The following is an 11,552-nucleotide window of genomic DNA, read 5'->3' as shown; positions in this document are numbered from 1 at the left end:
CAGATCGATGGCCTTCAGCTTAAAAGCTGCATCATATGAGTTTGAATTAATTTCTCCGTCGTGCCTGCTGCTAGCATGTGCTTGTTCTAAAATTAACCCTGTCTTTGATTTCCAATTTTGACTTCCACTTCCTGCTAAAGCGCCCCCTGGCGGTAAAGGAAAAATCCACAGAAAAGCCGCACTGAGCTACAAGCCGCATGGTTCAAAGCGTGGGGAAAAAGTAGCGGCTTATAATCCGAAAAATACGGTATCTTTTGTTGCGATTATGTACCGTACTGAAATGCAAGAAAACTCCACAGTTTGGGTCAACTGGTGTTGAAATTTGTATTTTAATAAACAAAAATAATATTTCCTTTAAAAGCAGTGAGATTTGTTAAAGTATATCCAGAAGTATTGTTTGAATAGTTGACCAATGGAGACTTGTTTGGGCCGCAGTGCAGTGTTCAAATAACTTTTAAAGAGTAAAGGTGGCCATTTTTAACTTGGATCGTTAAATTTAGAAACATTTCATGTCACTGGTCTTATTAAATGATGTAAAAAGTATCTAAAAGTGACTCTAACCGAGTAAAAACGTTACCGGAACGGTATTAAACTTAATTTATATACTGATATGTTTGCCTTTTGTATACGTCTGTCGTCGTCCCACTATGAGTAAATGTGGTTGTGAAGACACTTCATCTTCTTCGAACCACCTTGAGTAATTATGTGTAAACCAGTGCAGTTTCACCGCTCTGATCCTGGAGGTAATCCCACAATTACAGCCTTCATACTCTTGGCAGATTTTGGTTTAAAGTACCATTAGATTTTTTTACCAACCTTGTTTCCTGACTGGAAATAATATTAGCGCTTTGGTGATGGAGATAAAGATTAGGGTGATGACAACGAGGCCTTCCTGCGTCAAAGTTTATAATGTTTATAATCACATATAAAGTTACATACCAGTGCAAAAATGAAAGATAAATTGGTTGATTTTTCCCCTCACTGATTATTGAGAAAACTATAAATAATTTTCAACATGCCATTTGAAAAAAAAAAAAAAAACAAAAAAAAACTAAAACTCCATTTAAACAGTTTTATAATGTTTTCAAAAATTCCTGTCTCATTTTTTTAAAATTAAAATGTGTTTGATCAGGAGCAAAGCGTAAAGCAAAGTTACACATTAAAAGAAACAACTGTCCTGTCTACTGACCCTCAAGCCAAAGCATAATCCACAAGTCCATGTAGTAAAAGAAAACTTAAACACATTAAAGAAAAAAATAAGAATTGTTTCGTTACCGCTGTAAAATATTCACTGAATTAAACAAAGTTGTTTATATATTCAGTTTTTTTGCTGTGCCACAAATAATCTGCAACTCCAACATAAACACACGTATTAGTTTCCCTCCGACGTTTTATTTTAATTTTTTTTTTTTTATTCCCAGCTCAGCTTTGAAGCAAACATCTCTAAAAACAAACCAACCTAAAAGTTTTAATCTTGGCATATTTCATTCTAAGCTTGGTAGAAATCTCAATAAGGCACACATTATTACCCGCTCCGTCTTTCCTTACTTCATCCACACACACACACACACGACAGAACGCTGAACCGCGCCAAAAGAACCTCTATTTACAATATATTACATCACAATGGGGATGATTAATAGCAGCTCACATGAACCTTGACATTAGCCTTTTCAAACGGAGCATCCTGTTTCGTAAGCCTGTGTGTGCAGACTGGAGCAGCTGTGGCGAACGCAGACTGCAGGTGGTTGTTCACAGAGCTCCAGAGAAAATGTTTGTCATTTTCCCTTTTTTTGCAAATATGGCTGCTCTCTCTACCACAACAAAACGAAAGCTGGGATTTGTCACATATAAAGCTCCAAATGATCAAGCTACATTGTAGATCAGAGATCTCAGTGTTTTTTTTTTGTTGTTTGTTTGTTTGTTTGCAGGTTTCCTGGAGTTTTAAAAAGTATGAGGAAGACGCAGCGTCTACTTTTAAAACGAGGTTTAAAGCTTTTGATAAAGCTTACAGTTATCCTGAGCTATCTGCAGTTTTGCTGCTTTAAGCTTTGGGCTGCTGGAGGACAAACATTTTCCTACTACTCTCCAATTTTGCATCATTTGCTGCATTTCGACTTTCGCTAAATAGAAAACTTTACTGGTTTGAATAATAAACTGAACTAATAAACTGCAATATTTAATAGTTAGGACTGAACTGGAATGTATGGAATTGACTTGAATTTGTCTGTGTGATTAAATCAGACCAAACCTTTAACATTTTAGGGAATTTGCCATATTAAAATTATTATTACTCACTAAATGCCAGAAGATGAGAAACTTTTATACTGTTTTATAATACTTTCTTCAAACTCAGAAGTTTAGAATGGGAGCATTTAATTGCCAGAGTTAGGAAAGAAATTCTTTGTGACGAGATACAAATCACGTTAAAACTAAGAAGTTTAAGTTACCATTTTAGTAACATAAATATAAGTTTCTATGACAGACTAGGACTTTTCAAAAAAGGCACCTTCTGAGTCTGTTTGTTCTAGATGTTATAAGTTATAAGTGATTGCAAGTATATAAATACTATAGAAACATTACAGCTCAGGAAGAAGACGAGCTGTGTCGCATAAATGAATAAATTAACCCCAGAATAAAACCAAAATATCTTGTAAGTTGTTGGCGTCTGCAGTGAAATTACAACTTCACTGATTTGAAATGAAAGAAGGAGAAGCAAATTCTCCAAAACCAAGATATAGAAACCAGATTATATTTTGGAAAAGAGCACGAGAAAAACATCCCAAATGTTAAGTTTGGGGTAGCAGTGTCGTTTTAAGAGGCTGCTTTGCATGTCATAAATTACGTTGAAACATTAAACCCGACGTTCTCAAAACATCCTGCTGGAAGGTTAAAACTTTAGGTCGCTTTGCAGCGAACAGTGACCCGAATCACGCAGTGAAGTTGGTTATAATGTGGCTTAAGGACAACAAAGTCAACATTGTGAAGGAACCACCTCAAAGCTCTGGTGTCATACAAACTTTGTGAACAGAGCTGAAAATCTGAGTAAGAAAGGGACGAGACGACCTACAAACCCGACTCCGGTTACACCGGTTCTGTCAGGAGGACTGGGCCGAAATGTCCCAAAACCATTGAGAGAAGCTTGTAAAGAGATACCCAAATACAGTACGGGGCCATTTTAGCAAATACCAAGGAAATTTATGTAAACTCAAGTTAACAAAAAAAAAAAAAGTATCTTTGGTTATTCTGGCATTCAGCAAATAGAAGTAATTTTGGGAAATAAACATGATCTTAATGATGGTAAGAAAAGTGTATCTGTATCAAACTGTGATTCTTTCCTTTAGTACTTTAGCAATGAGAAGATAAATTTACAGCTTATTTTAATGAAATGTGGAGCTGAAAACCAGTTCATCCTCTACTCGCTCAGCTAAAAACAGAGAAATCCAGGTGAAGAACCCAACCTGTAACATGCCTCTGCGAACAATGAAGCATCGCCACGCCTGCAGGAATTCATCAAATCTTAATGGGGTTTTTTTTGTTGTTGTTGTTGTTGTTGTTGTTTTGCTTGTTGTATAATGTGCAATGTTTCTATCCATTACACACAGCCCTCACCGAACATGTGGTGCCGCGTTTGTGCCGTTAAAATTCGTTCTGCTCTTCCGCCTCACGTGTGAGCAGCTCTGTTCATCAAGCTTTGCCTCAGCAGACTCGTCACCTCCTCCAGCTCCTGCTCGGCCTCGTGGACTTTGGGGTCCAGCTGGAGGACCTCCTGCAGGTCGCTGCTGGCCGACAGGTAATCCTGGCAGGGTTTTCACACAGACGGTGTCAGGAAAACACAACTACAACTGAAGTAAACCAGTGGCAGTGGCGTGCTGGTCACCTGTAGTCCCTTGAAGGCCAGCGCCCGTCGGTAGAAGGCTTTCTTATTGGCTGGATCCAGCTGCAGCGCCGAGTCGCAGTCCCGTTTGGCCTCTTCGTACCGACTCAGCTTCAGAAAACAGATGGCTCTATTAAGAGAGGAGGATGTGAAATAATCGTAGGTTTTTGTTTTGTTTTTTTAAGATTAGATGTAAAACTATTGCTAAATCCTTCTAAAGGGCTGTAGGTTTATGATGCGAGTGCTGTCACATCTGATCTTGTCTCGTACAAATATGGTGCCCTCTACTGTTTGTCTTAGAATAAAGTTCCTGGGGAGGAAAATCTCAGAAAAAAATAGCTCCATCTATTCATTGGAGAACATTTAATGTCCTAAAAAAATGCACTCTCATCCTGGGCATGTATATTAGCTTAACTTTGGACTTTTCATGTTTCTGAACAGCTCTTTCCAGAACGAGGTCATTCCAGAAGCTTACAGCTGTGTTGCTTTGTCCAAAATCAGTTACAAACTTTTCAACTTAAACCTCATCTTTATTTAACATCTAAATGGTTAAAGCACAAAAATAAATCAGGCTTCTGGAATGAAAATATATACTGTGCAAAAAAAAAAAAAAGGCAGCTCTGTGGATGAAAATGTTCATTTTGACACGATACAAATTACAGAAAATCCACAGTAGATTAATTTACGTTTTATGCCAAAGCACCCCGGAAAAAATAAGAGTTCAAATAAGTCAATAAAAGTCTAAAATGATGGCGCTATTCGTGCTCATGTTGTGGCCCGTGACCACATTTGTGTCCTCAGCAGATCAAAGCCGTACCTGCGTCGCTAGCACACACACTTTACGATGCGAAGCGTGACTGTTTCTGTTGTTTTGGACTAACCTGTTTGTGTAAACAGCACATTCATCGGGTTTCACCGAGAGACACTCAGTGTACTTCTCCAGAGCCTCCTGGAAGAGGCCCTTCTTCACCAGACTGTTGCCTTCGTGTTTGAGTAAAGTGAAGCGAGCCTCTTTTCTTCTGGCTGCACAGAGAAAAGCAGGAAATTCATCAAAACCTCTCAACAAAGTAAATAAAAATCAATACTCCTATTACTGATAGCACAGAGCTGCGTTTCATGAAGAGTCGGGTTTTTCAACTCAAAGACGCTTCGGGAGTCGACTGCGTTTAACGGATTTCACTTAAGAAGCCTGTCGAGATTTTTTTTTCAGGGCTTACCAATAAATGAAGCGGAGCAGATGAGTCGATTCCTCCTGAGCTAGCGGTCTGCTGTGTCTGCTGAGAAAGCCTCTGCAACTAATGACTAACTAATGAAAACGCCCCAACGCAGTAAACACTAAAAACATCCACAGCCTCGGGGGATTTAAAACATATTTGCAAAGTTTATCAAACGTGATTCCAAATTAGTTTCTGCAAAGAACAACACGACTCGTCACTCTTCATGAAAGATTGTATTCAACCATCAAGAGTTGGAAGGCGATTTAAATTAAAGTTTAGACTTTTTTTCATTCATTTTTTTTTTTTTTTGCAAACATTTCCACAGAATGTTTTTACTGTCCAATGTGAACATTTGAAAGGTGAAAATGTGGCGTTTGTAAAACAAAAAAAAAAAACTCATCGGAGCCTTTAATACATATGTCCCTCTGCAAGTCTTGCAAATAAATTTGACAGAAATTTGAGACAATCCTAAAAACAAATGTCTATAAAAATACACTTGCAATGATATGCAGTGCCACAGAAGTAGGTTTTGTGAGTCGCTAATAAAGTGATTCTCCAATATAGTAAGTTGTACTTTACTGGTTTCTATAGCTTTCTATATTTGTGCATTCAAAGTAGATATTGTATAAATATTTTAACATGTTTTATAGGTTTACTAATTTGCCTCATAACCTCGTACCAGATCATGACAGCATGTTATGACGTTTTTGCTCATAATGAGAAAAGTAGAACGAAAGTGTGTGGTCTAAAAATCATATTTACAGTAGATAAATAATATCTGAAAGTTATGTGTTGGGTACAAAAGAAAAAAAAATCCAGCAAAGACCAGATGTCGAGCCTGAGAGATGCATCAAAATCTTTAAAACGTTCACAGAAAAAACTTTTGAGAAACACCAGACGTCGTCTAGACATTTTTAAAACTTTACAAGAAAGTCTGGCTGCTTTGGAGCAAAAATATCTCGTACTGAAAGGACAATTCAAGACTTTGTTGAAGCCTGAAAAGTAAAGTGATTCCCCAGGAAGAGCAGCAGCTGCTCTGTGAAGGAAACTCATTAACTGATCATGACATCATCTGTCTGTGTTGCTCAGGGACTTCCTCAGGATTTAGTTTTATTTTCTTAATCAGCACAGAAAAAAAAAAACCAAGTTATTTTCATGTTTGTATAAGTTCTGCTGGAGAAACACGTGATGTATTGAAATGCGTTTTCATGCAGCCTCTGAGTGGAGCCGTCTGGGTTGTTTGAAGAGTCTGGAACCGGAGGAAACCCGACCTGGATTGTTCCATTACAGCAGCACTACAGTCTGCGCGGATCGGCTTGTCTCTGCATTATTGATACGACTCTAAACACACACACACACACACACACTGTCAGCTGGAGCACCTGCAGTCCTACTCTGCATTTACACCCTCGTTCTCTGTGAATTCTGCTTTCTGATGTCGCATTTTAATGTCATTTTCAATCTGCTTTCTTCTCCCGTCTTTCTCAGACGTGAATTTAACAGAGTTCAGTTAAGTGCTGATCATATCAACACAACATCAGCTGTAAGTTTCAGGCATCAGGGATAAAGTGATGTAGCCGACCTTCCTCCTGCGCGGCCCTGGCGGCTCGCGCCTGCGCCACCTCGACGCTGACCGGTTTCTCTCTGTGCTGCTGCTGGATGGCCAGAGGGACGACAGGAATCTCGGGAAGCTTTTCTCTCCATTCGGGCCCGTCCTGCTCGATCAGCACCTTCGTGATCCTGGCAGACAACAAGGAGAGCAACGTGACACAAGTGTTTTCCCTTAGTAGCCAAACGCCGGAGCCACTGCGGGGTTTGTTCGCTCAGCAGCGATAAAAGGCGTAGCTTAGCGGAAGGAGGAGACGACGAAGCTCTCTGTGCAAAAATTGTCTAAAAAAAAAACTAAATGGTGGATATTTCTCATCTGTAAAACTGCTACGTTGGACTTCATTAAGAGGTTCAGAGCAGTTAATAGCTTGTAAAGATTTACTATAAATCAATCAATGTGGAGTGAACTGTCCTCAGCCAGTGCAACAAAATCAAGAGATCTTTTAAAAAGCAACAGATTAACATTAAAAATTCAAGGAAAAACACAAATTAACTTTTATTTAAACTAAACAGTTAAAATTTTCTCTAGTCTCTACTATGAACATTGAAGAATTTCAATATTGTTTATGACATTAGTTTCGAAATAATGTCAATAGTGGATCTAACTGAGGGGATTTTGTTTTCCAAAGACATCAACAAAACAGTATAAATAATTTCTAAGGTAAGCTTGGATGCCATATTAAAGAAGGCGCATCAGTTTTGCATAAAGAACTCAACAACTTTGAAATATAGCAGAAATACAGCCTTACTACCCAGAATGCAAAGCTAGCTGCAGGAAACTGAAAACAAGTAATTATCTCACATCTGCAAAGTTAAAGTTAGTAACAGCAGACAGGATTGTCGCTGAAGTTGTGGCGTGTCACCACCTCACGATCAGATCAGAGATGAAAACAGACTCCACTCCGATGCAATGCCCACACATTACACCAAAGCTTGATTAGACTTTCTTTAGTCCACTGAACAAAACTCATAAAAGACATAACATTGAAAAACACATTCATTCATTCATCCCTGAGTCAGTCGAGACTCTAAACCTCGACTAACTCGGAAACGTTTTTGTGTCTGTGCCGATCCAACCTGTGGACGCTGTCGTGAGCCGCCTGCACTCCGGTGTCGATCTGCAGCACCGTCTTGTAATCCACGTAGGCCTTCTTGTAGCGCTCCAGTGACTCATGGGCAATGGCTCTGCGCAGCAACGGCTTCAAGGAGAAGGGCTGCAGCTCTAAGGCCCTAAGAGGATCAGACGAATGCACAGACCGGATCAAACCGAGTCCTTCACTGTGTGTGTGTGTGTGTGTGTGTGTCAGTGTGTCTGCGTCAAAGGCGCAACCTGGAGCGAGTTTCCTCCAGGAGTAAACAAATATATTCATCCTAAGATAAATTAGGCGGAATCCAACCCGAAGTTTTACACTTCGCCTCCGGAGTGCAGCAGAAGCAATACGAGTGAGACGGAGTATGAATTCAAACAAATTTCAGGTTGTAATTTCGTTAATTAAATCCAGATTTTTGCAGCTACATAAGGTAAAAGATGTATTTGCCAAAACTAAACGGAGAGAAAAGGATCAACTAAAAACACATAAAAACTGAACACAGAAACAGCCATCGACCCACAAGCAAACATGTAAACCGAATAATCCAGAAAGAACCAAGATTCTCGTCTTTGCATTATAAAATAGGGATTCTTTTTTTTTTAGGCTGAAATCTGACAGTGCGGTTTGAAAGTAACAACTTCATAATCTCTAACTGTTGTCATTTTAAAGATTTAGACTGTGAATCACATTCTGTTGCTAAGGCAAACAATTCCATTGTTGTAGCTGCTTAGCATCACCTCCATATACTATCCCACTCTCCTGTTCTGTAGCTCACAGTTGTGTATTCGGCCCCCTATTGTTTTAGTATTACAGGCAACATCTTTGGTATATTTTGAACTCTTTTACTGGCATTTCTCATCCCATCTATGCCTATTATAGTCAAGGATATGTTTCTTTAAGCTTCTCACCAGGTTTATGGGTAACATTGTTGCTTTGTTTCATGTCGTCATTGTGTGTGTTGCACAGTAGTTTGTGATTTTATGCCCAGAAACGTGCTGCAAAAATTTTCTGATGTTGTCTTTGTCTGATTTTGACAATGTCTTTAACAACATCAAACACTGAAGTGCATGAAAAAGTAAAAAAAAATAAAATTAAATAAAAAAAACCCCCAGAAGAAATCTGTTTCACAACACTAAAACTTCATCCTTATTTCCTTACTTTGTCTTATTTGCACAATTTTATTTAATTAAACTATCCTCTAATCATAACAGAGATACAAAAACAATGTAGATTTGGTCACTCACTTATTGCAGTCTTGAATGCAGTAGCTGCTGTTTCCGTCCTTCAGGTGGCAGGCGGCTCTGTTGGAGTAGAGGATACTCAGATCTTCTGGACTGTCAATGCCTGCAAGGTAGAGAATAAAAATAATTCATCTGACAAACCAGACTCCTAAACATCCTTTGTGTCTTTATTCTTAAAAGCAAGTCTTATGCAAAGCTGAGTAAAAACACTTCTTCTAAATATTCCTCCACAAACTGAAAACAGTGGCCCACTTTAATCAGTTAAAAAATGTGAACAAATTATTGGATGTGCTCCCGGTGTTGACTGATTTCTTAATTTTCTCTGTTTTTCTTGGCAGGAAGCAGAACATGAGTGATTTTTTAATATTACCTTTGCATGCAAAACAAATGAGATGGAGATTTGAAATTTTGTGTTTTAGGGAACGATAAACGATTACTGTTAGTGTTTTCCTCTAAGTGCCGGTTAACTTGGCCATTATGCCAATTTAATTTAATTTTTTAAAACTCTCTTGAAATGATGTAGAAACAAAGTCACAAAGATAAGGTTTGTGCTCTTAAATGGTTTCTACATTTTTGAGCATAATTCAAAAAGTGCACCATGCATTCTTGCTAAATCCCCTTCAGAACAAAACTTTGTGGAGCCGTGCTTTACCGTTACAACGTCGTTAGAGGTTTGTTACTACCAATGTTGCAACTAATTTTCCTTTCAGGATAACTCAAACTCTACAAGATTGGACGGAGGCATCCAATGTCCACGTTCTTCTGCCACTGATTCTCAGTTGGATGTAGGTCTGGACTTTGGCTAGACCGTTTTAAAATAAGAACATGATTGGACATGCTCTCCAACGGGGTTTCTTCCACGCTATAGCTTCTCCATCCATCTGATGAGCTTCCCTGTCTGCTGAAAAAAAGGCATCCCACACAGCATCATGATGCCACCACCATCTTTCACAATAGGGATGACATTCATAAACTGGATTGTATTAAGAGGTATTGGAATAAATGAAGTCCATGATTTTCTGAAGAGGTTTATTTAAAATAAATTTGAAAAATGCAAACTGTTTTTGGTTAGGTCACTTGGGACACATAATGTCTGACAGGTGAGGTCAGAGTCATATTTACTCTGTATTTGAACGCCAGGTGGGCACAGCTTTGACAAGCAGAGTCATACTACAAAGCTACTGTTTTATGCAGTGAACTATGAAGCCAAATTACATTCAGAGCCAACTCTAATCTTATTGCCATTGGGAGGTAAAAAGATGTTTCTGTCAATTTAGTGAGCCATCCAGCTGCTGCTTATAGTTGCAATAGACAGTACAGAGACATAGACTTGTATTAAAAGGCCACGTAAGCTACTACCACTGAAAAAATATATTTATTTTTAAGCAGAAATGCCAGAAATACCCAAAATATTTGAGTTGTTAGTAAATGAATGCGAATGAGGTCAGTTTAAACGCTTGGGGGGTGTTAAAACTTAATTATGACCATTTATCAAGGTGCTAAAGTGTTTTTATTATTATTATTATTATTATTTGAACTGTTTCTCACCTGCCTCAGAGCATCCATCTATAGCCTGGCTGTACTTCTCCAGCGCGTCTCCAAACTGGCCGTTTTTAAAGAGGTAGTTCCCCTCATTCTTCAGCCGGGCCAGGGGAGGAGGCAAAGCTCCGGCCGGAGCATCCAGGTAACTCCTATCCACCCCGGAGCTGTCCGGCTGCTGCTGCGGCTCCTCTTCCCCACCTGCCGGGCTGTTTTCTCTCGGAGCGCCGTTGGCGACCTCCTTTCCGGGAGCTCCGTGAGTCCGCGGCTTGTCCCGTCTCGGCGTGCCTCCTCCGCCGCTGCTGCCGGAGGGTTTCTCCTGCGCGTTCCCCATGGCTGCACTCCCCTCCGCAGTGCGTCCAAACTCTTCCTCCCTCCCTGCTTCTCGGTCTCTCTCAGAGCTGCAGCTACATCTGTGGACTGGCAGGGGGATTTCTGCTGGACACACCTCCAGTCGGAGGTGTCAGGAGTGACGTCACAGCGGGTGGGGGTGGGGGAGCCACAGCGGCGCAGAGATGCCGCAGCAGGCAAACTGATGGGGAAGGCAGGGGCGGCTCTAGCGTAAAAGAGGGACCACTGTCCGCGCCCCCCCTCTCCCTCTGTCAACACTCATTTAGCAAGCAAAGCTTTTTGTCAAAACTAATTAGAAATACGACACAAAGTTGATTAGATGATGTCACAACAGCACAAAAAAAAAAAATCCAGTTTTTGTTTTTTTTTTTTGCTAGAATTGAGCCCTCATACATGTTAAATTGTGTTTTCAAGAAAGTTTGCTCAGCATTAAACAACATAGTAAAGGTGGATCAATTAAGCATCCAAGATTTTAATTAGAGAAGGTCAAATGAAACCCGCATTCTTTAGCATTTAAAACACCCCAAAAGTTTCCTTTAATTTACCATCAAATCATAACCATCAATCACTGCCAGATATTTTTGACTATGGTTTTAAACAATGCGCTTTAGCTAGCTACAAAAGTTAT

The 11,552-nt window shown here is 39.6% G+C and overlaps 1 protein-coding gene and 1 long non-coding RNA gene across 2 annotated transcripts; one reads left to right on the top strand and one right to left on the bottom strand.

Annotated features, from left to right (window-relative positions):
• Positions 1–174: 174 nt before the first annotated feature.
• On the top strand, positions 175–3,217 carry LOC107835775 (uncharacterized). The gene is made up of 2 exons (XR_001661598.1): positions 175–1,694; positions 2,365–3,217. It is a non-coding gene; the product is annotated as an uncharacterized LOC107835775 (long non-coding RNA).
• On the bottom strand, positions 2,956–11,050 carry spag1a (sperm associated antigen 1a). Its single transcript, XM_007547790.2, has 7 exons — positions 10,583–11,050; positions 9,038–9,137; positions 7,780–7,932; positions 6,677–6,834; positions 4,759–4,900; positions 3,881–4,007; positions 2,956–3,799 (listed from the first exon to the last, which is right to left on the bottom strand). Exons 1-7 carry the CDS (start codon positions 10,905–10,907, stop codon positions 3,665–3,667), a joined length of 1,140 nt encoding a protein of 379 aa, XP_007547852.1. The 5' UTR covers positions 10,908–11,050; the 3' UTR covers positions 2,956–3,664.
• Positions 11,051–11,552: the final 502 nt, after the last annotated feature.

Source organism: Poecilia formosa, unplaced genomic scaffold (assembly GCF_000485575.1).
Source record: "Poecilia formosa unplaced genomic scaffold, Poecilia_formosa-5.1.2 Scaffold21, whole genome shotgun sequence".
NCBI classification, from domain to species: domain Eukaryota; kingdom Metazoa; phylum Chordata; class Actinopteri; order Cyprinodontiformes; family Poeciliidae; genus Poecilia; species Poecilia formosa.
This window is presented reverse-complemented; position numbering and strand designations above follow the sequence as displayed.

What these genes read in the sequence shown, in the direction of transcription:
- spag1a (XM_007547790.2), bottom strand. Translation starts at nt 10,907, where the DNA reads ATGGGGAACGCGCAGGAGAAACCCTCCGGCAGCAGCGGCGGAGGAGGC. An exon ending in TGTGCTGTTTACACAAACAG is followed by an intron (nt 4,008 to 4,758) that starts GTTAGTCCAAAA and finishes CTCTCTTAATAG; the next exon opens with AGCCATCTGTTTTCTGAAGC. An exon ending in TGGCCTTCAAGGGACTACAG is followed by an intron (nt 3,800 to 3,880) that starts GTGACCAGCACG and finishes AAACCCTGCCAG; the next exon opens with GATTACCTGTCGGCCAGCAG.